At 37.1% G+C, this 27,497-nt stretch overlaps 1 protein-coding gene across 3 annotated transcripts in view; it reads left to right on the forward strand.

Moving 5' to 3' along the window:
* ntrk3a (neurotrophic tyrosine kinase, receptor, type 3a) overlaps positions 1 to 27,497 on the forward strand; it is a 338,706-nt gene that overhangs the window by 203,440 nt on the left and 107,769 nt on the right. For all 3 annotated transcript variants that reach the window (XM_067435678.1, XM_067435676.1, XM_067435677.1), the window contains exons 6-11: positions 2,313 to 2,455; positions 2,830 to 2,971; positions 7,688 to 7,984; positions 10,347 to 10,361; positions 13,567 to 13,628; positions 15,430 to 15,532. In XM_067435678.1, coding sequence (XP_067291779.1) covers positions 2,313 to 2,455; positions 2,830 to 2,971; positions 7,688 to 7,984; positions 10,347 to 10,361; positions 13,567 to 13,628; positions 15,430 to 15,532 — 762 coding nt within the window. The remainder of the gene's footprint in view (positions 1 to 2,312; positions 2,456 to 2,829; positions 2,972 to 7,687; positions 7,985 to 10,346; positions 10,362 to 13,566; positions 13,629 to 15,429; positions 15,533 to 27,497) is intronic.

The following is a 27,497-nucleotide window of genomic DNA, read 5'->3' on the forward strand; positions in this document are numbered from 1 at the left end:
AAATCGCCACAACACAACAGAATTAAACCACAACACAACGAAATCACCATAACACAACGGAAATGCTCCCGACCACGAGGGGCCTCTCAGTGTGCAAAAAAGTTAGTTTTCCTTGCCATTGCTCTATAGATTGGCCAGTCTTACAACGATATAAACACTACGATCAGTTTTAAGTGTGTAACCTTTGTATATCGACATTAAATATCAATTTAAACTCACCTACATGTATTATAGCTGCATATTTATACTTGTGAACGTTTTTACTCACGATCACAGCGCCTGATGCCCAAGGGAACGTCTGCCAATTCCACCAAGTGGTTGAAATGTATAATTTTATGAATTAAAATTACTTTTTTTGTTGTTGCTTAAATGTTCAAATTCCAATGTTGTGCATTATTGAATCAGTTCCCTTTCAGTCGGTCATGTTCCACGTACGTCAGAACTGAACCGACAAATTGAGATCCCAATTCGTCGGTTCAGTTCTGACGTACGTCTCCTTTCCCTCCTTCAGGGAACGAGGGTTACATACGTAACCGAGACGTTCCCTTTCAGTCGGTCACGTTCGACGTACGTCAGAACTGAACCGACGAATTGAGATCCCAATTCGTCGGTTCAGTTCTGACGTACGTCTCTGTTCCCTCCTTCAGGGAACGAGGGTTATATACGTAACCGAGACGTTTTTTAGAATACAACAAAGCTGTGGAATTTTAACATGTCGGTTTTTGAATGTTAAAAGTAATTTTAATTCATAAATATTGTATGTTTCAACTGCATGGTGGAATTGGCAGACCTTCCCTTAGGCATCATGCGCCGTGATCGCGTGTAAAATCTTTTTCAAGTATAAATATGCAGCTATAATGCGTGTAGGTGATTTTGAATAGATATTTCATCGATATTTAATGGTTACTCACTTAAAACTGATTAAATAAGGCAAAATAAGGAAAATTAACTTTGTGCATTGTTAATTTGTGTTGTGGTGTTTCCGTTGTGTTGTGAAGATTTTGTTGTGTTGTGCCTTGTTTCCGTTGTGTTGTGCCGATTTCGTTGTGTTGTGGTTTTATTTAGTACGGCTACTAAACTACTGGGCCACCGTAGATAAGATATTCATACAGGTTTGAATCAAACTGAGAGTGAGTAAAGGATCACAGAATTGTCTTTTTTGGCTGAAATACCTTTAAGTTCTTCAACAGCATTTATGGCATTTACGATTACCACAGAATTGTTGTTCTTCCTAGATTTTTGAAGTTTGTTGAAAAATATAACTTTGAGTCTTAACCAAATATAAATGCAAGCTTGAGTCTAATGGGGTAAAATTGCTTCCTGGTGTTGTATGTGTAATATTATAACCTTAAAGGGATAGTTCACCCAAAAAAGAAACTTCTGTCATTATTTGCTCATCCTCATGTCGTTTCAAACTTGTAAGACTTTCATTCATCAACGTGCTGCGTAACACGAGAAGGAACCCTCATTGGTTCTTGAGGAAAATCAAACGTGCTGCATAACACGAGAATGAACCTCAATGGTTCTGGCTAAAGCTCAAACGTGCTGTGTAGCACAAGAATGAACCTCATTGGTTCTTGCTGAAGCTCAAACGTGCTGCATAAAACGAGAATTAACCTCATCGGCTCTTACAGAAGATCAAAAGTGCTGCATAACATGAGAATGAACCTCAATGGTTCTTGCTGATGCTCAAACGTACTGCATAACACATGACAATTAACCTCATTGGTTTTTGCAGAAGATCAAAAGTGCTGCATAACACAAGAATGAACCTCATTGGTTCTCGCACATCAAGCGAACATGCTTGAGCTTCTGTTTACCACAACTGATGTGTGATGTGTTACCACAACACGTTGATGAATTTTTATGTAAATATAAATCTAAATTCAATCTGTTCATCATATAAAGTGATCATGTCTCTGTAGAAAATTTGGGCTAAACCACTGGATTATTGGATTATGAATTATTACTATCACTTTATGAACTTTCTAAAGTGTCAGAGTGTCAGTTGTGTAGCTAATGGCCATGAGGGACGTCATGAATAATTCATGAAAGAATTTTCATTTTTGGGTGAACTATTCCTTTAAAAAGTTAGTAAACTGAAATATTACTATGTTTTTAAAACTAGGGATGAATCAAAATTATTTTCTGTGCCCACATTCATGACATTATGAAATTCTTGCCACAAATGCTTTCAACAGAGCTCATCTGTTTCACTTATTTAGATGAACTTATACATATTTATATTAAAATCAATAAAATACCTTTTATTATTGTTCATACTAATGACTGCTTTTCTATTTCAAACCAAGATTTGCCGGAAATCAGCGTAAGTCACAGTAACCTGACGGTGATCGAAGGTGACAGGGTCACGATCACCTGCAATGGGTCAGGGGTGCCGATACCGGAAGTGGACTGGACTGTCGGAGGACTGCACTCAATTAACACACACCAAGTAAGGCAGACCTTTGATTGTAGCATTCTGACCAGAAATAAACATTAAGCTTTTAGTCAGGGTAGATGGCATACTTAATTTAGAAGACAAAAAAAAACTTGGAGGCCAGCTTAAACCACTTTAAACTAGTAAATTGTGCTTATGCTGTGTTTTTTTCTCCCTGCTGGATGGGTAGTACAACCTTAAAAGGACTGTACTTCTCATTCCTAACAGCCTGGCTTTATTAGGTCCAAATAAAATATATCGTCTAACATAACGAAGATCTATTAAGTGATCCACTTGAACCTTACAATGACTAGTTAGACCATAAACCATTTGTTGAATCTGTGCAAGCTTGGTTGTGTTTTCAAAGCTATTGTCCTCCTCTCTTCCAGTCCAATCAATATCCACCGAATGTTCACTCCATCAACTTAACTCTGGTCAACGTCAGCCGAGACGATAACGGCTTCATGCTGGCCTGCATTGCAGAGAATATAGTTGGGATGACTAATGCCTCAATACAGCTTTCAGTGCAGTGTAAGTGCCTCTTTTTTTGCTCTATGCCTCTCAAATGCCTTTACATTCAGCCTCACTTCCTCTAACGTGCCAATTTTACCTTACAGCCTCAGAACCGTCCATTTCTACTGTGCCTCACGGCTACCAACTCTTAATTTGTATTGCCTTTTATTTTAAACGGTAGGCATTTAGGGTGGGAAGATCACCAAAAAGCTTTCTTCCTTTTTTCTGTTTTGAAGTAGTGAGCATTATTGATCGAAAACGGCTCTGGGAAACGCAGAATCAATGCTACAACAAGGTAGAGGTGAAGTTTGTAATTTTTTTTATATTAAAATACTTACTATTATTTCAGCTTAAAGGTGCACTGTGTACATTTTAGCGGCATCTAACGGTGAGTTTGCGAATTGCAAACCAGCACAGTGGCCGACACAGGACAAAGATGTCGCCGTATTCTGCAGAGCAGTTTGTCCGTTTTGGGCTACTGTAAAAACATGACAGCACAAAATGGTGACTTCACTTTAAGGGGACCCGAGGTGTATGTAGATATAAATGGCTCATTCTAAGGTAATACCAACATAACCGGTCATCATGTAAGGTCTTTATACACAACTGAAAACATGGTTATGTATATTATATTGTATTGCTGTCAATAGATCCTCATAAATACTACACACTGCACCTTTAACATGTTGGTAACTCTGAGTAAGTCAATGTGTCGTTTGAAGTGGCTGAGAAGTGTAAACACCGTGGCTCTGTGGTGATTTCAATACATTGCTGTTTAAGCATTCTGACCTCTGCAGCATAGCAACTGGCTCAGCCAATGGCATGTTTGGGGTGGGGCTATCCAATTGACTGACCAATGACAGAGAGAGAGAGTGTCCTGGAAACCAGTTTGACAACATTGTTTTGACACTTTCATGACAATTTTTGCCACAATTTATGGTTATGTATATAAATTTGCACTCTCATTCATACAATCTCATTCATATGTTCATATATTTTAAACAAAAAAAAAAAAAAACAACTTATGAATCCCATCATACAAATTCATATGAAAGCTTGTAGATCATTTTCTCAAGATTGTTTTTTTCTCTGGATTGTTTTAGATTGTTTCTGTTTGGACACGGGGTCCACACGTCACCTTTTAAATGTGTTGTATATTTTTTCGTGACTGCTTTGTCAAATCAAATTCTATAAATCACAGTAAGGCTAATAATTTTGGGAAATTGTTTATGAAGTAATGAGAAATTGGTTCACCAGTAACAATCATACTCCTACAGAACTACTAGAATCTCAGGTCCTACACAACCCTATGTGTTGCAGGAAAGTCATTTGTGTAGTTTATTGATCTATGAAAGCCAGGGCTGTTCTTCATCTGGACTTTTCACACGAAAAAAGGCTGTAAGTGAAATATTAGAGAGATTTATCAATGTTATCATGTTTCAGTGTGTAGTAGGCTACATGTGATTGCTTCGTGGTTGAGTTAGGTGGTGCATTTTCTGTGTTCGTGTTTTGGCAAGGGTATGCCGGGGTCTTCGGAATCAGAAACTTGGAAACGTTCCACTTAAAATATGGTTTTGCTTTATATTACACACACACACACACACACACACACACACACACACACACACACACACACACACACACACACACACGCAAAATCAATGCACTTTGCATTTTTATCTGTAAGAAAAAAGTTTATTTTCTCCATAGGGGTAAGAATGCAAAAAATAACGTCCCAAGTGAAAAATAAAATGAAAGAAACAACAATCCTGAGGCAATAAGCAAGTCATGAAAATGGGCAAAAAGGAACTATGCCTCTAATCAAACATATAAATCCTACCCCTGAGAAAAAAATAACCAAACAAATCCACTAAGACAAAGAAAAGCTAAGAACAAAGACATAATCTGCCTCAAACTAATATCATATATAAAGACCTAGCTCGTCTACATATCACATTTTGACATCCTGGAATAATAAAAGGTTAATGCATCTAATTAAATTAAACTAATACATTAAAAAATTATTCCAGAACTAACCAACTACGTGATGTACTGCCTTCAGTAGGGACCATTTTTAATGTGCTTGTCTTTTGTGCTTTGTTAAAACTTTTTGAGATAACGCCATAAATTGTCACAATCACAAAATATTGCGATTTAAACCATTGCCATTAATTAAAATAAATTGGGGGGAAAAATCACAGCAAACAAACACACTACATCACACCATTAAACAACAGCTGTTTTCGCCCACTTACAACAAAGTAAGGCAATTATAGACTTCCTTATATGAACACAGCTACAATTACAATGTAATGTGAGGTCGCTGTGTTGGATCTGTATTTACATTTATACTGAACGGTGTTGGCCAACAACAATGTAAGATGATTCTTCCCACACTCAATATCTATTGACCACATGAGATTTGCTTAGAGCTGCAAATTCTGTGGAAATAGGAGTAAGTCCATCTCTCTCTTTCTCTGGTGTCTGTCTATTTGTCTCTGGCCTTGAGACTGGAGGAAAGTCACATAAATTAAGGGATGCTGATTGTTGAAAGGTTTTATATATACAATGCTGTTCAAAACTTTTGCTGTTTTTAAGACTTTTAACTGTTTTTGAGTTGAGTATCTTATGCTCAACAAGGATGATTGTACAGTACAGCAAAAACTGTGATATTTTGAAATATCAGAATTTTAAAATATATTTAGCATTTTAAATGTGTTTTTAAAATATAATTTATTCATGTGATGGTAAAGCTGGATTTTCAGCATCATTACTCCAGTCTTCAGTGTCACACGATCATTTAGAAATCATTCTAATATGCTGATTTCTTGTTATTATCAATGTTGAAAACTATGGAGCCCCTAAAAGAACTTGGTGGTGGAAAAAAAAAGTCAATGCTTTTGCTTTCGCTTGAAACATCTTTGCTTTCCCCCGAGAAACTTTCCGTTCTCATGCAAAACATGTTATGTTCCCCCAAGAAACTTTTGAGCTAAAGTTTCTAAGTGACAATTTAGTTTATTTATTAATTTATTTTTGTGAGGGGACACAAAACATTTGCGAGAGAATGCAAATGCATTCACAAATATTTCCTTGACTTTATATGTTGCAATTTCTGACTTTCTCACAATTTCTGACTATATCATATAATTCTGACTTTATATCTCACAATTCTCTTTATATTTTGAAATTCTGATTTTGTCTCACAATTCTGATTTTATATCTCAATTCTGACTTTATATCTGACTTTATATCTCATAATTCTGACTTTATATCTGACTTTATATCTCATAATTCTGACTTTATATCTGACTTTATATCTCATAATTCTGACTTTATATCTGACTTTATATCTCATAATTCTGACTTTATATCTGACTTTATATCTCATAATTCTGACTTTATATCTGACTTTATATCTCATAATTCTGACTTTATATCTGACTTTATATCTCAATTCTGACTTTATATCTGACTTTATATCTCAATTCTGACTTTATATCTGACTTTATATCTCAATTCTGACTTTATATCTCACTTTATATCTCAATTCTGACTTTATATCTCACTTTATATCTCATAATTCTGACTTTATATCTGACTTTATATCTCAATTCTGACTTTATATCTGACTTTATATCTCAATTCTGACTTTATATCTCACTTTATATCTCAATTCTGACTTTATATCTCACTTTATATCTCATAATTCTGTGTTTGTCTCACAATTCTGACTTTATATCTTAATTCTGACTTTATAACTCACAATTCTCTTTATATCTCGCAATTCTGATTTTATATCTCACAATTTAGATTTTATATCTCAATTCTGACTTTATATCTCACAGTTCACTTTATGTCTCATAATTCTGACTTTATATCTCAATTCTGACTTTCTTTCTCACAATTTTGACATTATAACTTGCAATTCTGACTCTATATTACTGAATTCTGACTTTATATCTCACATTTCGGATAATATAAGTCGGAATTGTAAGATAAATGTCGTAATTATCTTTTATTTATTATTCTGTGGGGAAACAAGCTTCCATTCTAGAGAAAACTGCGAAATGTTTTTGTGGAACCTGTGATACATTTATTTTAGGATTTTTTGATGAATAGAAAGATCAAACCACATTTTTGCTTAATATAATAATTAATTTCTTTTTTCAACAAAAAAATCATGCATACCTACAACATTTGAACTGTACTGTATTATATTTATATTTGATATATTTTTCCTTATTATATGAATAACTTAAAAAAAACTTTTTTTTTTTTCCTACAAGGAATTAATGAATAGCTATATTCATGTAAATAGAAACATTTGAGTGAATTAACCACTGATTTGTTCCCTGATGAATGTTTAATATGGACGTTTGACATATTTACAGCATCATAATCGCTAACAGTTAATTAACATGTGGTGGGTGGAAAAAATACTGCAAACGTTTATGGACTGCAGTTGTTTCCCACCTTTGGCTCAGCGCCTCCGTTCCATGAAATGTCCGCTCACACAAATGCTTCATGACCTGCCAGGCAGTTAACTTGGGATCTTCTGTCTAAGAGGCAGGATAAAGAATCAAACATCCGTACAGGCCACCTGTGCCACTGCGGCCAAAGTCCCTCTCATGCATAAATGTGGTTTATGGTTATCTGTGCTCATTGGTCTATGGATTTATGTTGGACGGTGATTGAAAGTAGTTCATTCTTTCTTGTCTTGTTACTCTCCTGCAGTCCCTCCTGTCATCCTTAAGTTTGAGGAGCCGCAGAAGTGGCACGACACATGCATGGTCTTCACGGTGCGTGCGCACCCCCCGCCTACCCTGAGGTGGTACTATAAGGGCGAGGAGATCAAGCAGACCGAATACATTCGTCCAGATATGGAGACGTATCAGGACAACCTGGAGGGATGCCTCTTGTTCAAAAACCCAACACATCACAACAATGGAAATTACACACTGGAGGCCAGCAACTTCCTCGGCGTGGCTGTCAAAACGGTGTACGCACATTTCCTCCAACCACCTTTTGCTGGTACGTGACGCTCAATTGCATATACATATATACTATTTATTCAATGAATTCACAGTCAAATACATATATATACCTATTTCCCATAAGGCTGGGGCAAAGGTAACGCAAAAGGAAATAACATACAAGACTTTTGTTATCATATCAGCAAATCTTACTTTAAACATTCACCTTCCACTTAAGGTGGAAAAATAGTCCGATTCTGTGGTAGTGTGTCCTTTAAAGTGCTCATGAGGAGGGTTTCTATGATTAGAGCTGTTAGGTTGCAGACGGCATGTTGAGAAACCGAACCGAATGTCATTTAAAGGCCCGAGCCTGAATTACTTATTAACACCCGAGGTGAGAATACACCAGGTTTATAGTTAAATATAGATGCAGACCCTCACTTGCAAAGTTCACATTTCTTGCCGTGATGCTAAAGCAGACAGAAGCAGACAGAAGAATGTGTTCTGGAAACCAGGTTCAGTCTGTGCTTAAATATAGGTATTAGAGTTAGGTTTAAAATTGATTGATGATACCAAACTCTATCTATCTATCTATCTATCTATCTATCTATCTATCTATCTATCTATCTATCTATCTATCTATCCATCCATCCATCCATCCATCCATCCATCCATCCATCCATCCATCTATCCATCTATCCATCTATCTATCTATCTATCTATCTATCTATCTATCTATCTATCTATCTATCTATCTATCTATCGATCTACCTATCTATCGATCTATTGTTCGTTCTATCAATCGTTCATTCTATCTATAGTTCACTCCATTGCTCTGGCAATTGTTTATACTATAATTTGTTCTATCAATCTTTTCATCATTCTATCTGCCATTCTTTTTATCTATCAATTGTTATATCATTCTATCGATCATTATATTGTTCGTTCTATCATTTTATTGATCAGTTTATTGTTTATTTTATAGTTCTATCTACCATTCGTTCTATAGTTTGTTCTATCTACCATTCGTTCTATCTATCATTCTTTCTATTGTTTATTCTATCATTCTATCTATCATTCTATTCTATCGTTCTATCTATTGTTCTATTATTCTATCTATTGATCAATCATTCTGTCAATCAATCAATCAAACATCCAACCAATCAATCATCTGGAAATTAACAAGATTTCAAGATTTTGAAATGTATATACAATTTTTTTACAATTGTGATATTTTTTCTTCTAAAGATTTGTGTATACATTTAGTATAACACATTAAACATATAATTCAACTTTTTTATATTAAATTAACTGTATAACATTTTTATATAATTTTAATATAAATAATTTATTTATATAAAATGAATAGTTTAATTTAAGTATTAAATTAATACTTCAGAAAGGACACATTTAAGGGGGTCGCACACCGGACGCGAAGCTAAGCGCCGAAGCAAAGTTGTTCAAAATCCTGCCATGCCAAAGAGAGCCATTTCAAGGTTTTATATATATTTCCCTCAAATCGTCAATGTGCATACTGATTTCATCCTGTGCTACAAGATACACCCATCGTGCAGCTCTTCTGTCAGAAGCCGATTCAAAATTGAGCTTGCTCTTATATAATGTGCACGTCCAGTGTGAGATACCTAAAACGCGGCGCTAAGGATCGCGTCCGATGTGCGACCCCCTTTATACTCATCAAAACTCTCATTTATGACATATAAGCAATGATTTAGCAATAAGAAATGTTTCTTAAGCACTAAATAAGGATTTGATTTATGAAGAGCCATGTAACAATGAAGACTGGAGTAAGGGCTGCTGAAAATTTAGCTTCGTCTTCACAGAAATACGTTACGTTTTAAAATATGTTAAAATAAAAACAGCTATTTTAAATGGTAGTGACATTTCCAATATTACGGTTTTTGCAGTATTTTTGATCAAATAAATGCAACCTTGATGAGCAAGACTTCAAGACTATCTGACCCCAAACTTTTGAATGGCATTGCATATTCTTTATTCATGATTTCGCTTTTATTACATCAGAAATGAAAACGAAAAGTGTGAAATATATTTACATATATACAATAGTAGTTAATGCATTTTGAACCTCACTTGTTAATGTGTATATATGCTCTCAAAATATGAATATACATGTATACATGCAGATCATATGACAGCCTCATGCATGATTCCACATTGATGTAATGTTTCATTGCATGATAAATATTGCAATTATTGTCTCATATTATAATCTAAAATGCTCACAATTGAAGATTACCATGATTGCACAAGAAATGCACTGAAGGATGAATGCTGATCATTTTTAAAATGTGTTTACATGAGTCCTTAGAGCTGATCTCAACATATTCATATATCTGGTAATTATATATGTGTGTTTTTTTTTTTTCTCCTTTTCTCTGTAGACTACCCCGAATATGGTGAGTTTCTCCCTTTAATTGTCTACTGCATGCATTTTTGTAACTTATTCATTAGTTTTGTTTATCATAAAAACAAAGAATGATTTAGAAAGTAGCAATTTAGTCTGTGCACTGAACAAACAAATACCCTCCAAACAATTACCTTGGCCTTATTCTCAAATGGCTGGCCGCCATATAGCTGGGCACGCTGTTATTAGACCTGTTTTGTATTTTTGGCTTAAAGTGACCGATATCTGTCAGAATGTGGAAAAAATCAGATCCTTTTCCACAAGAAACTTATTTAATCTGGATCAAGGTCAGTGTCTACAGGACAGTCACTCACCTTCATGAGAACATTTCTTACACTCATACCACCCTAATTTACTATATTTAATAAAGTTGATGCATGGAAACTTGAGCGAATGACAGATTGTTACTGTCAGAGCTCTGAATGAAGTTATATGACTGTAGTGCGGGGTATCAGGCTGTCCACACGGGTTCTTCATTGAGGTAAAAAACAACAAAAAAATAAGAACAGCCTAAGGCTTTTGTTCAATACTACATAAATATTAGTGGCAGATTAATCTTGGAGCAGACTTCCTGTCGAAATGGCAATAACCTTGCATAAAAAGGATCTAATCAAACAGTATTTGCCTCAGGACATGTTTAGTGCATAATACCCAACAGTTCTCTTAAAACCTGGGTTGTCTAGTCCTGTTCCTGAAGGGCCACCTTCCAGCTGAGTCTAGCTTCAGTCCTAATTCAACACGACTGAACCAGAAAACCAAGGTCTGACACTAGAATCTTCCAGACAGGTGTTGGAGCTAAACTCTGCGGGACAGTGGCCGTCAAGGAGCAGGATTTGACACCCCTGTCTTATGGTGCGTTCAAATACTGGGAAGTTTGTATTTACGAGTTGGGAAGTTGTACTTACAATATCTGCTGGTCTGAATCGCAGGTGTCATTCGCTCCTGTGACGTCCTGATTCATACTTCTCTAACATTAATAAACTTTTAATACGTTCGCTCATCAATGAACAGGATTTCTGCCCGAGTCTGTCAGATTCCGTTCTGTCGGCAGTGGAGGGGAAGACTGCAACTCCCATGATTCCATGCTCATTCACAGCGTCATCAAGCGACGCCTTGTTTTGAATGAGCTCTAGCAGCAAAAATGACATATTGTGCCTTTAAGCTAGTCCCAAACTAAAAAGCAACTAAAAATGTCAATGAAATGTGTATATATGTATAAATTATGGTGGAAAATAAGTATTTGGTCAATAACAAAAGTTAATCTCAATACTTTGTTATATACCCTTTGTTGGCAATGACAGAGGTAAAATGTTTTCTGTAAGTCGCCACAAGGTTTTTACACACTGTTGCTGGTAGTTTGGCCCATTCCTCCATGCAGATCTCCTCTAGAGCAGTGATGTTTTGGGGCGCTGGGCAACACAGATCTTCAACTCCCTTCAAAGGTTTTTTTTTTTTATGGGTTTGAGGTCTGGAGACTCTAGGTGCTTAAAAAAGCTTCTTACGAAGCCCCCTTTCGCTGTCTGGGCGGTGTGTTTTGGCTGATTGTCATGCTGAAAGATTCAGCCACGTTTCATCTTCAATGCCCTTGCTGATGGAAGGAGGTCAAATGGCCCCATTTATTCTTTCCTTTATACGGATCAGTTGTCCTGGTCCATTTGCAGAAAAAAAGCCCCAAAGCATGATGTTTCCACCCCCATGCTTCACAATAGGTATGGTGCAACTCAGCATTCTTTCTCCTCCAAATACGACAAGTTGAGTTTTTACCCAATATTTTGGTTTCATTTGACCATATGCCATTCTCGCAGTCCTCTTCTAGATCATCCAAATGCTCTTTAGCAAACTTCAGACGGGCCCAAACATGTACTGGCTTAAGCAGGGGGACATGTCTGGTACTGCAGGATTTGAGTCCCTGGCGGCATAGTGTGTTACTGCGGGTCATTCACTAGGTCCCCCCGTGTGGTTCTGGGATTTTTGCTCACTGTTCTTGTGATCATTTTGACCCCATGGGGTAAGATCTTGCATGGAGCTCCAGATCGAGGAAGATTATCAGTGGTCTTGTATGTCTTCCATTTTCAAATAGTTGCTCCCACAGTAGATTTCTTCACACCAAGCTGCTTACCAATTGCAGATTCAGTCTTCCCAGCCTGGTGCAGGTCTACAATTTTGTTTCTGCTGTCCTTTGACAGCTCTTTAGTCTTGGCCATAGTGGAGTTTGGAGTCTGACTGTTTGAGGTTGTGGACAGGTGTCTTTTATACTGATAAAGAGTTGAAACAGGTGCCATTAATGCAGGTAACGAGTGGAGGACAGAGGAGCCTCTTAAAATTAATCGTTACAGGTCTGTGAGTAGGTGACCTTGTAGGTGACCAAATACTTATTTTCCACCATGATTTGCAAATAAATTCTGTAAAGATCAGACAATGTTATTTTCTGGATTTTCTTTCTCATTCTGTCTCTCATAGTTGAAGTGTACCTATGATGAAAATTACAGGCCTCTCTCATCTTTTTAAGTGGGAGAACTTACACATTTGGTGGTTGACTAAATACTTTTTTGCCCAACTGTATGCTCTGATTGGTCGGATGGACCAGTGTATTGTTATTGGCCACCTGCTTTGACCGTGTTTCAGAAATGGCCCAACCCATGCCAAACCACTACTAACGCGACTCACCCAGGCTAATTGTAACACCCCTCCCCCCATCTTTTTGCGTATACTTGGGTGGGAATTATTTAAATGAGGATACTGTGATGTCTGTTCCCAGTAGAAAACTCAAGATTACATTTGAGCCGTTTCAGGGAATTCAAAAACAGTCCTTACTGAAAAATCGTAAATATGATCTTTCCAACATGATTTGAATGCACAATTCAAGTTAGTTCTATAACGTCTGAAAAGTACTTTGAAAATGACATAAAATGGAGGGGAAATTAAATCAATGCTAATTTCATAAAGATACTCAGCTCCAAAATGCATTTTAAAAGTGAAATTATGTAATGCATATACATATACTGAGGGTGAAAAAATATAGATTTTTGAAGATATTTTTAATGTTAAATTAACATAATTTAACAAAATTTTAATGTGTTTTAAGTCAATTACTGCAAAATATCTGTCAGAGTCACAGTTCTGTATGTCCATGTGGTCTTGTTTCAAATATATCATGTTTTTCTCTGAACACTAATCGGCTCTTGTTTGTGTCCCAGTGAGTCCTACTCCGACCGCTATTCCAACCATGACACATCGGCCTGAAGAGGACACGTTTGGCGTGAGTGTTGTTTTCTCTCCTGAGATCGAAGCACCCATATGAAGTATAATGAGGTTTCCCAAGAACACATGGTAAAAGGTGTTGAAAACAAACCCCATTCTAAGCCATTTATATTTCCGTCAATTTTCCTTCTCACATTGTAGCTCCTATCTTCCAGTTCTCTCGTGGCTTGTATGTTTTTACAGCTTCTTTTAAAATGTACTTTTGTTCATTTTTGTGCTGTAATTGACTGGATGGAGATTATTTTCTCATCTGAAGATTTTAATAGGGACTCTGGCGCGAGTAAGAGTAAGCGTGGCCCTCGATTGTTTGGAGGTCCTAATTACGGAAAAAAAGCTTTGTGCTTCTGATAGCTTTATTCCAGCACTTTGACTTCTTTGATTTATTGCTTATTATCTTTATTCTGTGTTTATCTGGAGCATTTAGACGTTATATTAAGTTGCTCGCTTTGTATTTCCCAATAGGACGTGTATCTTGGCTGTAAGTTAACCGTTATCACTCTCCTACAATACCTAACATGAATTATTATCATCATCATTTTTTTTTTCACTTTTATATGCTTTGCCCTTCCCTTTTCATGCAATTTATCAAAGCTACTGCAACTTATGACTCCAATTATATAAACCTCTCATGATTACAGCATCAACATCAATATAAATCATCTAAACAAGTCAAGACACGCTTTGTAGGTTTGCTGTAAAATTGCAATTTTTTCCCCGTGCGAGACACTCGAGATTAGACAGAAAACTAATTTATTTGACATGTTTTAGGTGGATTATGACAATCTTGCACTGTAGTTTTGTCGTAAAAAAACTTTAAAAACATATTTACAGGCAAAGTTATATTATCTTGACAAATGTTTTGAGAATTCAGCAGAATGTTGCTAACATGCTAATAGTACTATTTCTGTAAACAGCATGCATATTTTGTCTATGCATGCATGTAGAATACCCAGATGACCTGTTATGTTCGTCAAAAATTTGCAACAGAGCATACTGTATCCCATAATGCATTGCGTTTGACTTGGCCTTTCATTCCAGTGATTAATGAGCTGAAAGCAACTTTATATCTACAGCTTTAATATCTCTTACTAGACTCAATGTCTCATTCAATAAATATTGCAAGGATTTTTTTAGTATTTGTACGAACAGGAAAACTACTTATGTAAAAATTCCAAAAAAACATTCATTCTGTTCTTAACCTCGCTAATTTGGAGTATTCTAAAAAATAAGCAACCGTGTGCCCAAGGTTAGTAATTTGCATAAATCATACCTAATCTCTCTCCATATAAGGGCTTTCCTTTACAATTTTGATTTTCACATGATTGTAAGGCCACCCAGAGTATGTGAAACCATTTTGTGCATGTGTGAATTATGTTTCAGTGGTTACGACATAGAATTGTCAGGATTTGTTCATGAAAACCTTTTGACACAAATGCACACACTCTTCGTAAATGATAATCATTATTTTGATCAGACTATCACAAGTTTACTCAAACTTAGATTAAAAAGGCCAAATAGCTAAAAATCGAATGTGTAAATTAGCATGTAGCATTATGAGACAACAATGTTACATGCTAATGTTGGCTTTTCATTAGATATTGAGTACACAACGGTTTTTTAATTAGTATAGTTTATACTGTGTAAGCAGTATGAAGATATTACGTTCTAAAAATAATCCTTTTTCACTTTTAACCTGCTAAAGCTAAGCTAAGCGCTAACCTGACAGTGTTGAAATCAGGCTCTCATTTCCTATTTTGGTTCTTCAAATAAATTAAATGTTTTGTCTCCTACTTCTCTAGGTGTCGATTGCGGTTGGCTTGGCTGGCTTTGCCTGCGTTCTCCTTGTCGTTATGTTTGTGCTAATCAACAAATATGGCAGACGCTCAAAGTTTGGCATGAAAGGTAAGCCAGTGTAAACTATTCAGCGGGAAACTTGGCATGTTGCGTTATAAGTGTGACATCAACTGACTCATTTTTTTTTACACCAACAACTATGGTTCATAGGAAGAAGAAGAATGAGATGCTAATTATTATCCTTTCTATTTTAGCAGTTTGTTATCATCAAACTCTTTGTGTTTGAGGATATTTTACATTTTAAATGTGTTCAGCTAGGCAATATCAGGTTGGATTTTGCAAATGTTTATTTGTGGCAGTGCGAACGTGTTTGTGCATCTTTGGTTGTTCATTGAACTGAGTCAAAATGGCTGTCGTGTTTACCGATTTCAAGGAATAATGAGCCTGATGGAGTTTCAGCCATGCTTTTGGTCCCTAAATAGGATTCATATGTCACTGTGCTGGATGGACCCTTGGGTTTGTCCGAGGTCCAACGCCTATGTTTTGCTGGCGAGCAGTTTGAGGACGCTGTAGTTAGCCGTCGCCTTGGTTACGTGCTGGGATGGTGGGATGCTAGGCTCAGTCATGCTTTCCTGATTCTCCGATGGGTTTGGCAGGGTTGTTGTTTTCATCTCTCCTCTCAGAATCCTCCAAAGCGTGATCGGTTTGGCTACCCATGATGCATTTTGGCTGCTTTTTTAGCTAGAGCAGTGGGAAACAACCCTGTTTTGTATCCCAGCTCTGACACGAAAACGAGAAATTTCACATTTTCCCCCTTGACACTTAATCATTATGAATATGAGTCATCCAGACATCATATAATGGCTTCGCAATGAACATTACATGTGACATGTAGGCTCGTGTGGAACCGTGCAACTCCAATTACAATACAACCAACACAAATGCTCCTGTATCAAAGGGATAATTAATGTGATGCTTTCAGTCCCTGGAGCCTCTTGCCATGTTATATTTTTCATTCAACATCAACTGGAATCTAATCAGTGGCTCTTTCTGGTGGTAACGGTGTCAGAGTACCCATAAGTCCCTGCTACGGCGCAGACAGAGCTCTAAATGAATGCGTGCCGTGTTGGCTGACTCTTGCCTTGGCACAATGCCACGTTCATTGACTTTCTCCGTTGCGCTTTGGTTCCCACGGGGAGATTCTTTTTTTCTCCCTCCTCTCTTTCTACCGTGTTTTACAACTGCTACCCTTGTCTCTTCTCTCCACCAATCCCTTTATACCCTCCCACCCTCTTCCGTCTGTTACCCCCCCACTCTTGTTGACAGAAAGCGAGAACGCTCAATCCTTTTTCAACAAAGCTAATTAATTGGAGATTAAGCCGATAACGTAAAACGGATGTGGAATTAAGCAAGAGAATGGGGGAAGGAGGAGAGCTCTGGAGGGTGCTGGAAGAAGTCCGGGTGCCGGTTCCGGCTTGATCCGACTTGTTCCGGCTGTTTGGGTCTCCAGCAAATTACAGGAAGATGACTGTTGTGCTTTGGTTTGCTTGTACCCCATTATTCAGACGCTAGAAAGTAGGTATGAAAGAAAGAACATCTACAATTCTTTTTTCATTTTTAAAAGTGATTCCAATCATATTTCAAGCAATTCAAAACCGTCATGCAGAATCCAGGAAGCATTTGAAGACACTAGTTTATATTTAATTGTTGATCAATTTATTTTGTTTTAATAAATGCATTTCACTTTTTTAAATTGTGGGTTTCTTGTGGTTTCTGTGTTTACCACAGTTTCGACATTCTGCTAAATGCTGCTATAGTATCAGACTTCAATTCTTGGCCTTGTGCCTAGTTTGACCCTCAATTCTGACCTAAGAGCCGCAAGTGCCTGGGGATAAAATGTGGCCTTTTGTCACCCTATTCAGCGATTTTATTATTCCTTTATTCGAAATCAAACAGCAGTCCTTTTTGTCGGACTGTCTCGATCGAGAGCAGTGGAAAAAGCTGTTTGTGCTCTGGTATTGAGACGTTACATTATTCTTTTGGTTCTCATCCAGTTCGATGAATGAGACTTGTTCATATGAACTGAGGCGTAAATAATCTTAATCTACTCCTGTGGTGAGAGAAAGATTTGGTCCAGGGGACGTGCAAGGTCCTTTAAAAAACATTAGTATTTCTCTGAAGTACTTGTAGATCAAGCTGTTCAGGCAGATAGCGTTTTTTTTTTTTTTTTGTCTCCACTTTGGGTGTATTTGTAGGTACATCATTTTCTATGTTGTGACATCAAATGCTTCCTAGTGGAGACTAAAACAGAGAGATATCTGAAGAGGTCTTGGTCCAGACTTGGTTAATCTGCAAGTGCTACCTGGCTTCACTGGCTCTCTATATAGCAGGACCGCAGGGTGTTTAAAGCACCCCGTCTCCTGATTCTTATTCCAGCCCGCATCTTACGTCTGAGTTAAACTTTCTCTGAGGGCTCACAGTGAGATCCCATTATTACCATCTTAAATCTGACAGCAGGGCTCTCACACAAATGGAAAAAGCTTTTTTTTCTCTCTTTAAAGTCCTTACATCTGAGAGGGAATATGTGTGTAAAATATATATGTGTGTGTGTGTGCGTGTGTGTGAGTGTGAGTGTGCGAGATCTGTAGCTCCAGTGCCGCCTGCATTCATCCTTCTGGTTCAATAAAATAGTCAACCGTAGTTCTCCACTCCCAGACTTCATTTCTGCGGATATGAAGCTCAAATGCTTCGCTTCAGGTTACTCCTGGCAGTCTATTTAATTCGTCTCAAAGCATATTGCTCATTAAAGACTAAGTGATCTGAAAACATCAATAGTGCATCACACTTCCTGTGATTTACTTATATCTGATTGTTTTTTGTCACTTTTTTAAGCTCTTTGGCGATGGTTTTTCCTCTGAGACTTCCATCGTGTGTCAGTCAATTAAAAGTGTGTTTGAAATGGATGCCGTTCAGCTTCCTAGTAAAGAATGATTTACTTAACCCCAAAAGACATCTTTTACGAGTCTAAGGCATGAATTCATGAGCCATGGATTATTATCTCTTCTAATGAATGATTTGGAAGTTAATTGTGTAGCAATAATGGCAATGAGAGTTATTATGCTGATAGATAGATAGATAGATAGATAGATAGATAGATAGATAGATAGATAGATAGATAGATAGATAGATAGATGGATGGATGGATGGATGGATGGATGGATGGATGGATGGATGGATGGATGGATGGATGGATGGATGGATGGATGGATGGATGGATGGATGGATGGATAGATAGATAGATAGATAGATAGATAGATAGATAGATAGATAGATAGATAGATAGATAGATAGATAGATAGATAGATAGATAGATAGATAGATAGATAGATAGATAGATAGATAGATAGATAGAGTTGTTTGGTCCGGTCCCTTTTAAAACACGTCAGCATTGAGATACAAAACAAGCCAAGTAGCCTTAACTTAAGCTTTAGTTGGGATGGATGGATGGATGGATGGATGGATGGATCCTGTATACTGGTGAGAAATTGTTGTTTCTTCAGTGGTTTCTTCATTTGTTTGTTCCCTTATAAAACATGTTAGCATTTACGCTAGAAGTACTGAGATACAAAACAAGCCAAGCACCCTCATCTTGAGCTTTAGTTGTTGCAGAGATTAATGCTGCCTTCACGTGTTATCGGAATTGTCATAAAATACGAGTTTCCGAGGTAAAAAATTGCACATGAACGCCCTCTGATGTCGTGTTTACCACTGGGAAGTTCGGGAATAATTTTGATACCCAAGTTCCCGAGATGGGCGTGGCATAACCGTTAAAAATGGCGGCTGGGAGACCAATTTCTGCTGTGGTAGGTTTTTTATTCGTTTTTTCTGCAACAGTTTCATTGTCTTGTCTTGTTGTTAAAGTAGTACATATTTACATAAATTAACAATCATTTGAAGCATATTGTGTATTTTAAACACATTGAAAATCGCATATAGTTGACCATCATTCCAGACTATCTAGAAAGTGTGGTAAAAGTTGCTATTCAAAAGGATCATGTATGGATAAAAACTATTACCATTTTAGTCTTTAAGCAGCCTTATCTTGACTACATTATGCCTTTATTGTAAATGTGATTATACACAATATGCTTTCGTGTTGTGCTCCTAGTGTTTGCCAGTGATTCTAGGATTTTCTGGGACCGGGAAATGACTGAAATGGTTCTAGTATTAAAATTACATTTTCCCAAGACGCACAAAAGCATGAACCTGGCGTCCTCCATTCTTTCCTACAACAAAGCACCTCAACACAACATGCTCATAATCACGACTTCTGAAGTGGGAATTAGGAAACTTCCGATAGCACGTGAAGGCAGCGTAACCCATAGAAATCGCGCTAGCCTTCCCCAGGTAGTTTGCTATATTTTCCCTCATCTATATTGCTCCAGTGCATCTAATGAGAGAGTGTGTGCTAGCAGAACCCTGATTAAACTTCAGCAAGGCTAGTGTGACACCAGTTAGATATTGTTCATCCTGTATTTTTACATTTAACGCACAGCATGCTTGATTTATTTCTGTGTTCGGGTTTCGGGTTATAATTACCGATCTTTTTGAACAGCATAATGAAGAGGAGATGAGGAAAGAGGACCCATGTGCGACCTCATTTGTTCTCATTGACAAGGGTGGTAATCGGTGATCGATTATAGATGGCCTACCTGCAGTTACAGCCACCCAATCTCTCCCAACACACACACACACACACACACACACACACACACACACACACACACACACACACACACACACACACACACACACACACACTCTTCAGCTTTCCTCAGTTCTGGCCTCGCTGCTTCACAAAAGTGATTTGATTCTGACCTCAGCAGGTGTAGTGTGCTGAGTTTGCTTTACTGTGAAATCTCCCATATAAAGCATTTTTTTTTTTTATGTTTCCAACTTTGTAGCTGGAAATGACCCATTTTATTGTCGCACCGTCAAACAAATGTCTTTCTTTAGGTTTGTCGTTTGTTCTTCCTACTTTCTTTGCCTTCTGGTGTCTTTTTTTCCCTTCCCCTTTGCAAATTTAATCTGTCTTCTTTCTTTTTGCGTCTTCATTCCTACTTTATTTTTCACCTTCCTTCCTACACCTACAGTTACATTTCTTCTCTTTCCCCTCCTGTCCCTTTTCATTTTGTATCCTTCCTTCCTTCCTTCCTTCCTTCCTTCCTTCCTTCCTTCCTTCCTTCCTTCCTTCCTTCCTTCCTTCCTTCCTTCCTTCCTTCCTTCCTTCCTTCCTTCCTTCCTTCCTTCCTTCCTTCCTACTACTTTCTCTTCCAACCTCCTTCCTTCCTTCCTTCCTTCCTTCCTTCCTTCCTACTTTCTCTTTTTTTTCCTTCCATCCTCCTAGTAACGTATTTTTATCACGCATTTGCCTCTTTTCCCTTCCACCCCTTTTGTTTGTTTTTCTTCCTTCCCTTTACTATAAACCTACTTGAATTTTGCGCAAGCACATGAAAACCACTTGATATATGGTTGCATAGCGGAGACTACAAAGACTAAAGGTATCATCCATTTGTTTGTGATTCTTGGTGGGCTTGGAACCACATTCATATTTTACGTGCGTCCATTTTTATCTGATGTAACGAAACTGGCTGTGCTATTTCAGAGTTCAGCACCTTCCCTTTAGGGAATGCAGAGATTCATCTGGTGATATAACATCGGAAGAACAGAGGAAAAAGAGGCTTTTAAAACAAAAAGAACAGGACAAGAGAACAAATGATTCTATTAAGCATCCGCTGCTTGTCGTCCTTCAACGATAGATTCCCTGCCAAAAGGGCGAGTGGAATAAAATTATTTTCTTCCCCTCTTAGCAGTGGCCTTGTATCTCAATACAATCTCATTCTTTGCCCAAAAAAGCTTTAGGTGATGCTTAACTTTGAACCAGGACAGCATAATGATATTAGACATCATGTAATTACAAAGCAAAGGCAATGTTTTCCGTCTTTCCAGAGCACTGAATGCAATGTGCTTGGCTTTTCTTTAGAATGAAGGTTATAAAAGTATGTAGGCATACACACACACTTTGTGTCAGCGTGTGTTTGCAGCAGTGGTAAGAAAGGGCAGGATCTAAACGAAGCAATTCTCTTATGGAACACACATTTAAACTACAAAAAAACTTAAACAAAATAATATCCAATAAGGACAGACAATGAACAAAAAGAGACACAGGGCTTAAATAACAAGGCAAACTAATCAATGAAATGAACAAAAGGTGCAACAACTACACACAATCAATAAAAACAATAGAAACAAACAGAAATCCCTTACACTTCGCACCATTTCTTTCTACTACATGGCCACTAAAGACATTCTAAAGTTTTTAAACTAGTAATTCAAATTATTAGCAAATCAATTTGCATAGGTTTAGTTGATCCAATGGACTATTGGGGCCTGCACCAAGGTACTAAATCTATTACGCTATTGTATATCAGTGGTGGCTTGTTTTGACTTTACATGCTGGCTTTGATGAGTGTATCATGGGACTAATTGCGCCAGACTACTTAAAAATCAAGATCGATAACACAACATTGCAATCCACTGCCATCTCTACCTGCCGCTTGGCCTGCTTACACACAGAGTCGGGCTCTCACTCTCTCCACAGTTGATTGGAGTTGCCAGTGATGGCCTGAGCTGCACTGTCATTTGTCACTGTCCATTTTTCCGCGGTGTCTACCTCTACCTCCCATGACCCCCGCCGCACTAGAGCAGGCACCTGCGCTCCGAGAACCAGCCTCCACGTGTCAGCAAGTGAAGTGGAGCTGCCAGAACAGAGGCGGGGCCTGACAGGCTGCGTATTAAACTCTGACACTCACACCACGACTCTCTCCCATCTCCTCTGTGGCTAACCAACCGCTTTCAGCCCCGAGCACCTCCACCTTGTCTGCTTCGGTCGCTTTCAGTCTATCCCGGCCTCTATCACCCTTCCACTTTCCCTTCAGTTTCCTGGTGCTGGGTGCACTCTCTTCCCTACATCCACCGTCCCAGGTGTCTGTCACAGGGTTTTTTTCCCATTCCTTTGTGCACCATTACCTGTGTAGCGCCGAAGGGCGATTAGTGCACACCAGTGAAATAAAGTATATGACTCCTGACTGGCTCTCAGCCATGGCAGCCTGAGCCAGAGGAGGGAAGAGCAGCACTGCTCAGAGTGCTCATGTAGTCCTCTATCCTGATCCAAGTTTACAAGTTTATTTACTACTTTTTATATATGCATATTTTTAATGTTATAATTGAATGTATAATATAATTATAAAGTGTGTGTATGTATATATATATATATATATATATATATATATTGCGATTAATCGTATGATTGTCATGCGTTAACTCATGATTAATCGCAACTTAATTGCCCATTTTTATCAGCTGTAAATGTTTCTTAAATTAATATGTTTCAAGTTTTGAATGCTCTAATCAACATGGGTATGGACAAATATACATGCGTTATGCAAATGTACATTTATTATTAGTGAAACCATGCTCAGAGCATGAAGACTAGACATGTATCAAATGTCATGTTTTCAAAGAACTTTAAGCAACTCAAAATTCAACTAAACAACTAAAATTCAGAATAAGCAGTGATTTCTCTTATTTTAAGAATATAAAGGGAGTTTTTACACTAGCAGTTTAATTCAGAACAGCACAGTTTGTGTGAAAAATTGGTCATGTGAAAGCTGTTGTGCAGAGCTTTGAGCACACCAGTACCACACCATACCTGCAGGAGGACCACAAGTAGGAATATAGTGTGGCCCCTTTAAGAGATGCGTGTTCCCTAATGAACTGCCGGTATTTTATGCGTATGTGCCAAACTGTGCCGCGATCACGTGAACGGTGTGAGAAACACAGACTCAGGAGCGCTCTTGTTCAGAAAAGTAACCTCCGTATTCGTTTTAGCTGATTGTAATGTATTTAGTTCAATAAAACAGATGTACTGAATATGGTGATGGTGTTTATAATTTACCTCAGATATGAGCGAGAGAGAGCTTGCAGCACATCGCGCTCGGACTGCAGAGAATGTGCTCAGTGTAAAAACGCACGTTTCTTTCAACCTGTAGTCGAATAAAAGTTCAACCGAAAATATGGTAGCTTATGTGGGCTATAACTGGACTTGTTTCAGAATAGTATTATTAATGTTAACCCTTTTCTTTCCCTATTAATGTTTGCTGCTGCATCCTTTACATCCATGGCTTTTCTAAATTTCTCCAGCTATGGGCTAGGCCACGGATCAAAGAGAAAATGTGCGCTATTATACAGTACAGGCCAAAAGTTTGGACACATTACAATTTGTAATGTTTTTGAAAGAATGTAATGTTTCTGCTCATCAAGCATTTATTTGATCAAAAATACAGAAACATTTTTTTAATATTGTGATATAGTACAATTTAAAATATTTAGTTTTCAGTTTATTATACTTTAAATGATCATTTATTTCTGTGATCAAAGCTGAATTTTCAGGATCGTTCCTCCAGTCTTCAGTGATCATGATCCTTCTAATAATTCTAATATTCTGATTTATTATGAGTGTTGGAAACAGTTCTGCTGCCTAATATATTTGATGAATAAAAGGTTCAAAAGAACTGCATTTATTCAAAATAAAAACATATTTTCAAATAATATAAATCTCCTTAACTGACATTTTTTTTATTATCAATTTAACACATCCTTGCTGAATAAAATTATTGATTTATTTCAAAAAAAGAAAGAAAAAAAAAGACTGACCCCAAATTACTGACCAGTAGAGTATATTGTTGTTACAAAAGATTTCTATTTTTTAAAACATTTGCTTCTGTTTTTTATTTATTTTTTACTTTTTATTCATCAAAGTATTATAAAAAAAAAGTATCACAGGTTATTAAAAAAAATATTAAGCAGCAGAACTGTTTCCAACTTTAAAAATGAATCATCATATTAGAATGATTTCTGAAGGATCATGTGACACTGAAGACTGGAGGAACGATCCTGAAAATTCAGCTTTGATCACAGAAATAAATGATCATTTAAAGTATAATCAATTAAAAACAAATGATTTTAAATTGTAATAATATATCACAATATTACATTTTTTTCTGTATTTTTGATCAAATAAATGCAGGCTTGATGAGCAGAAGAAACTTCTTTCAAAAACATTAGAAATAGCAGTGTGTCCAAATTTGCGTTCGTGTGTGTGTGTATTATATATTTAAATCAAATTGTTTTGTTTATTTATAAGGCATTCATATTCTTTTGGCAGCCACCTTAATTCAGTTTAATAGCGATCTACTGTATATTTGAAGACCAAGATGCATTTATGTCTTGTTTTAAAATCAATGAATATGTCATAGTGGCCAAACTAATGCATGCATCATGTAGAAAAATAGGGACCCCCAAATAAGATGTTTTATTTAATACTGTAGAATACAAACTGGAGGGATTTATCTACCCAGACGTACCGGTCAGCTCGCCAACATTGGTAGCATGCTGCCTAGAATCTGTGCATTAAACTAGAAACATCCTGCTGTATACATCACTGTGAAAAGCTCATTAAAGAGATGTACATTTGAAGAAAACAAGAACAATTCTGCATTCAGATCAGCTTCTTTTCTATCTCCATGTGCAGGGCTTAAGAGAGAGAAAATGGCACCGTTTTCCATCGCCCGCAGGCCTCGTTCCCATCTGCCATCGTTTCTTTGCTCTGAAACAAAACAGGAGCCCCTCAGACCCTTTTATTTATTTACTGTATGGCAGTTAAAGATAGATGAGAAGAACCCTGGAGAATCTGGCTCCCTTCCACTGTCACTGTCCTAGAAATAGAACAGAGTGATGAAGGGGCAGAGCCTTCGTAATCGCCGCAGTATCAAAGACAGGGCCCCAATAAAAAAGAAGGCCGACCGAGGAGGCTTCTGGGACTCCTCGGGCGAGCTACTCCATCTGAGCTTCTGCCAGGGTCGTCTTGGGAGTGTGTTGGCTTTCGCAGGGCTTGAATCCTCGTTACATCTAAGTACATCTATACAACAAGAAACACATTTTTTTGGGGAACTTTGATGGATGCCAACTAGGGCGTGTGACATTTTTTCTTTTTTCATGAGGGGGAAAAAACATCAGCAGTTACAAAACTTGTGAGTCAGCTAAACTTAGTACATTTTCCAAGACTGTTTACTATTCTACCAGTGGAGTTTGTTATTAATAAATTGATCTGTCCTAAACTGTGTTAGAAATTATGGATATAAATTTTGATTCTGTTTAGAAAATCTGTTGTTCCGAATGGTCCTCTCTTTCATTCTGTATGTAGCTTTGGAACATTTTGCCGTTTTTCCACCATCGGGCCGAGCTGTTTTAGAAAGTTAAGGAATAATTTCAGATATTTCCACTTGATCTGCACATAATGGAATGGTTAAGCAATGGTTTTGCTTGATGATGGAAAAGGTCTACTTTCTCATTTGTGGTACAGGAAAGATTGAGTCATTGTAGTGAATAGGTTTGTTCTAAATGTCTTCGCTCTAATATAGTGTTGAAAAGTTTGATTCATTTTAGTGATTCGGTTTGTTCTAGATGTTCCTCTTTTTCACCTCTAGTGTTGGAATGTTTGATTCATTCTTGTGAATCAGTTTGCTCTAGATGTTCCTCTCTTTCACCTCTAGCATTGTAATGTTTGATTCATTCTTGTGAATCAGTTTGCTCTAGATGTTCCTCTCTTCCACCTCTAGCATTGGAATGTTTTATTCATTCTTGTGAATCAGTTTGCTCTAGATGTTCCTCTCCTCCACCTCTAGCATTGTAATGTTTGATTCATTCTTGTGAATCAGTTTGCTCTAGATGTCCCTCTCTTTCACCTCTAGCATTGGAATGTTTGATTCATTCTTGTGAATCAGTTTGCTCTAGATGTCCCTCTCTTTCACCTCTAGCATTGGAATGTTTGATTCATTCTTGTGAATCAGTTTGCTCTAGATGTCCCTCTCTTTCACCTCTAGCATTGGAATGTTTGATTCATTCTAGTGATTTGGTTTGTTCTAAATTGACCTGTCTATAAAATATAGTGTTTGAATGTTTGATTCATTCTAGTGAATCAGTTTGTTCTAGACGGTCCTCTCTTTCACCTTTCTAGTCACTCATTTTTTTCTATATTAGAGATATTATCCTATCTCTAATATATAGTGTTGGAATTTTTTATTCATACTAGTCCTTTCTCATTTGTAGCACAGGAAGTTGTTTAAATGAATCAATTCATCCTAAACAGTCCTTTCTCTCATTCTATATCGTTATAAACGGTCTCCATCTCACCTAACGTGTTGGAATATTTGATTCATTCGAATGAATCAGTTTATTTTAAATGGTGTTCTCTGTCAAATGTAGTATTGTAATGTTTGATTCATTAGTAAATTGGTTTGTCCAAATTCTCTCATATAATGTTGAAAATTAAGACAAAAGATTCACAACTGATGATTCGTTGATTAAAATCCCTGTATACAATTTACAATATTTTTTGACTTGATTATGAAAATTAGGACGTTTGTGTTGTATTTAGTATACATTTATCTTTTAATTTTGAAACGGTCACCTTAAAGTCCATCTGTTCAAACCTGCTTAATGTTTTTGTGCAAGTAAAATGGTGAATTATTATGGTAAACTATATAATGTGATATATTTGTTATGAAGTCTTTATAAAATAGGTTATATTGTTCTACATAAGTAGCTTCAATGTATTTTGCTATCTTATTTATTTTGTTACTATCAAAATAAATAGCTAACTTTTTCAAAGTATTTGCTTGTAGTTTGACTAAATGATGATTAGCTTTTAGCTTAGCGTGCTACACTTTCAAAGTAGTTTCTCCAACACTGCTAATTATTTAGTTCAACTCAAAGCACAACATGGATTTTCATTTCAAACTAATTTAGTTTGGCTCAAAGAATTATGTTTTTAAAAGGCAAGGCCAGAGGCAGGCTAAAGATTTGTGGTGTGTCGCTAGGCTTCGAATGGTCATGCGTTAAAGAGTTTTACCCAAATATATGGGCATAAAACAGGCTGTTCTTCTCACGCCCC

This window comes from Pseudorasbora parva, chromosome 25 (assembly GCF_024679245.1).
Source record: "Pseudorasbora parva isolate DD20220531a chromosome 25, ASM2467924v1, whole genome shotgun sequence".
Lineage (NCBI taxonomy): Eukaryota > Metazoa > Chordata > Actinopteri > Cypriniformes > Gobionidae > Pseudorasbora > Pseudorasbora parva.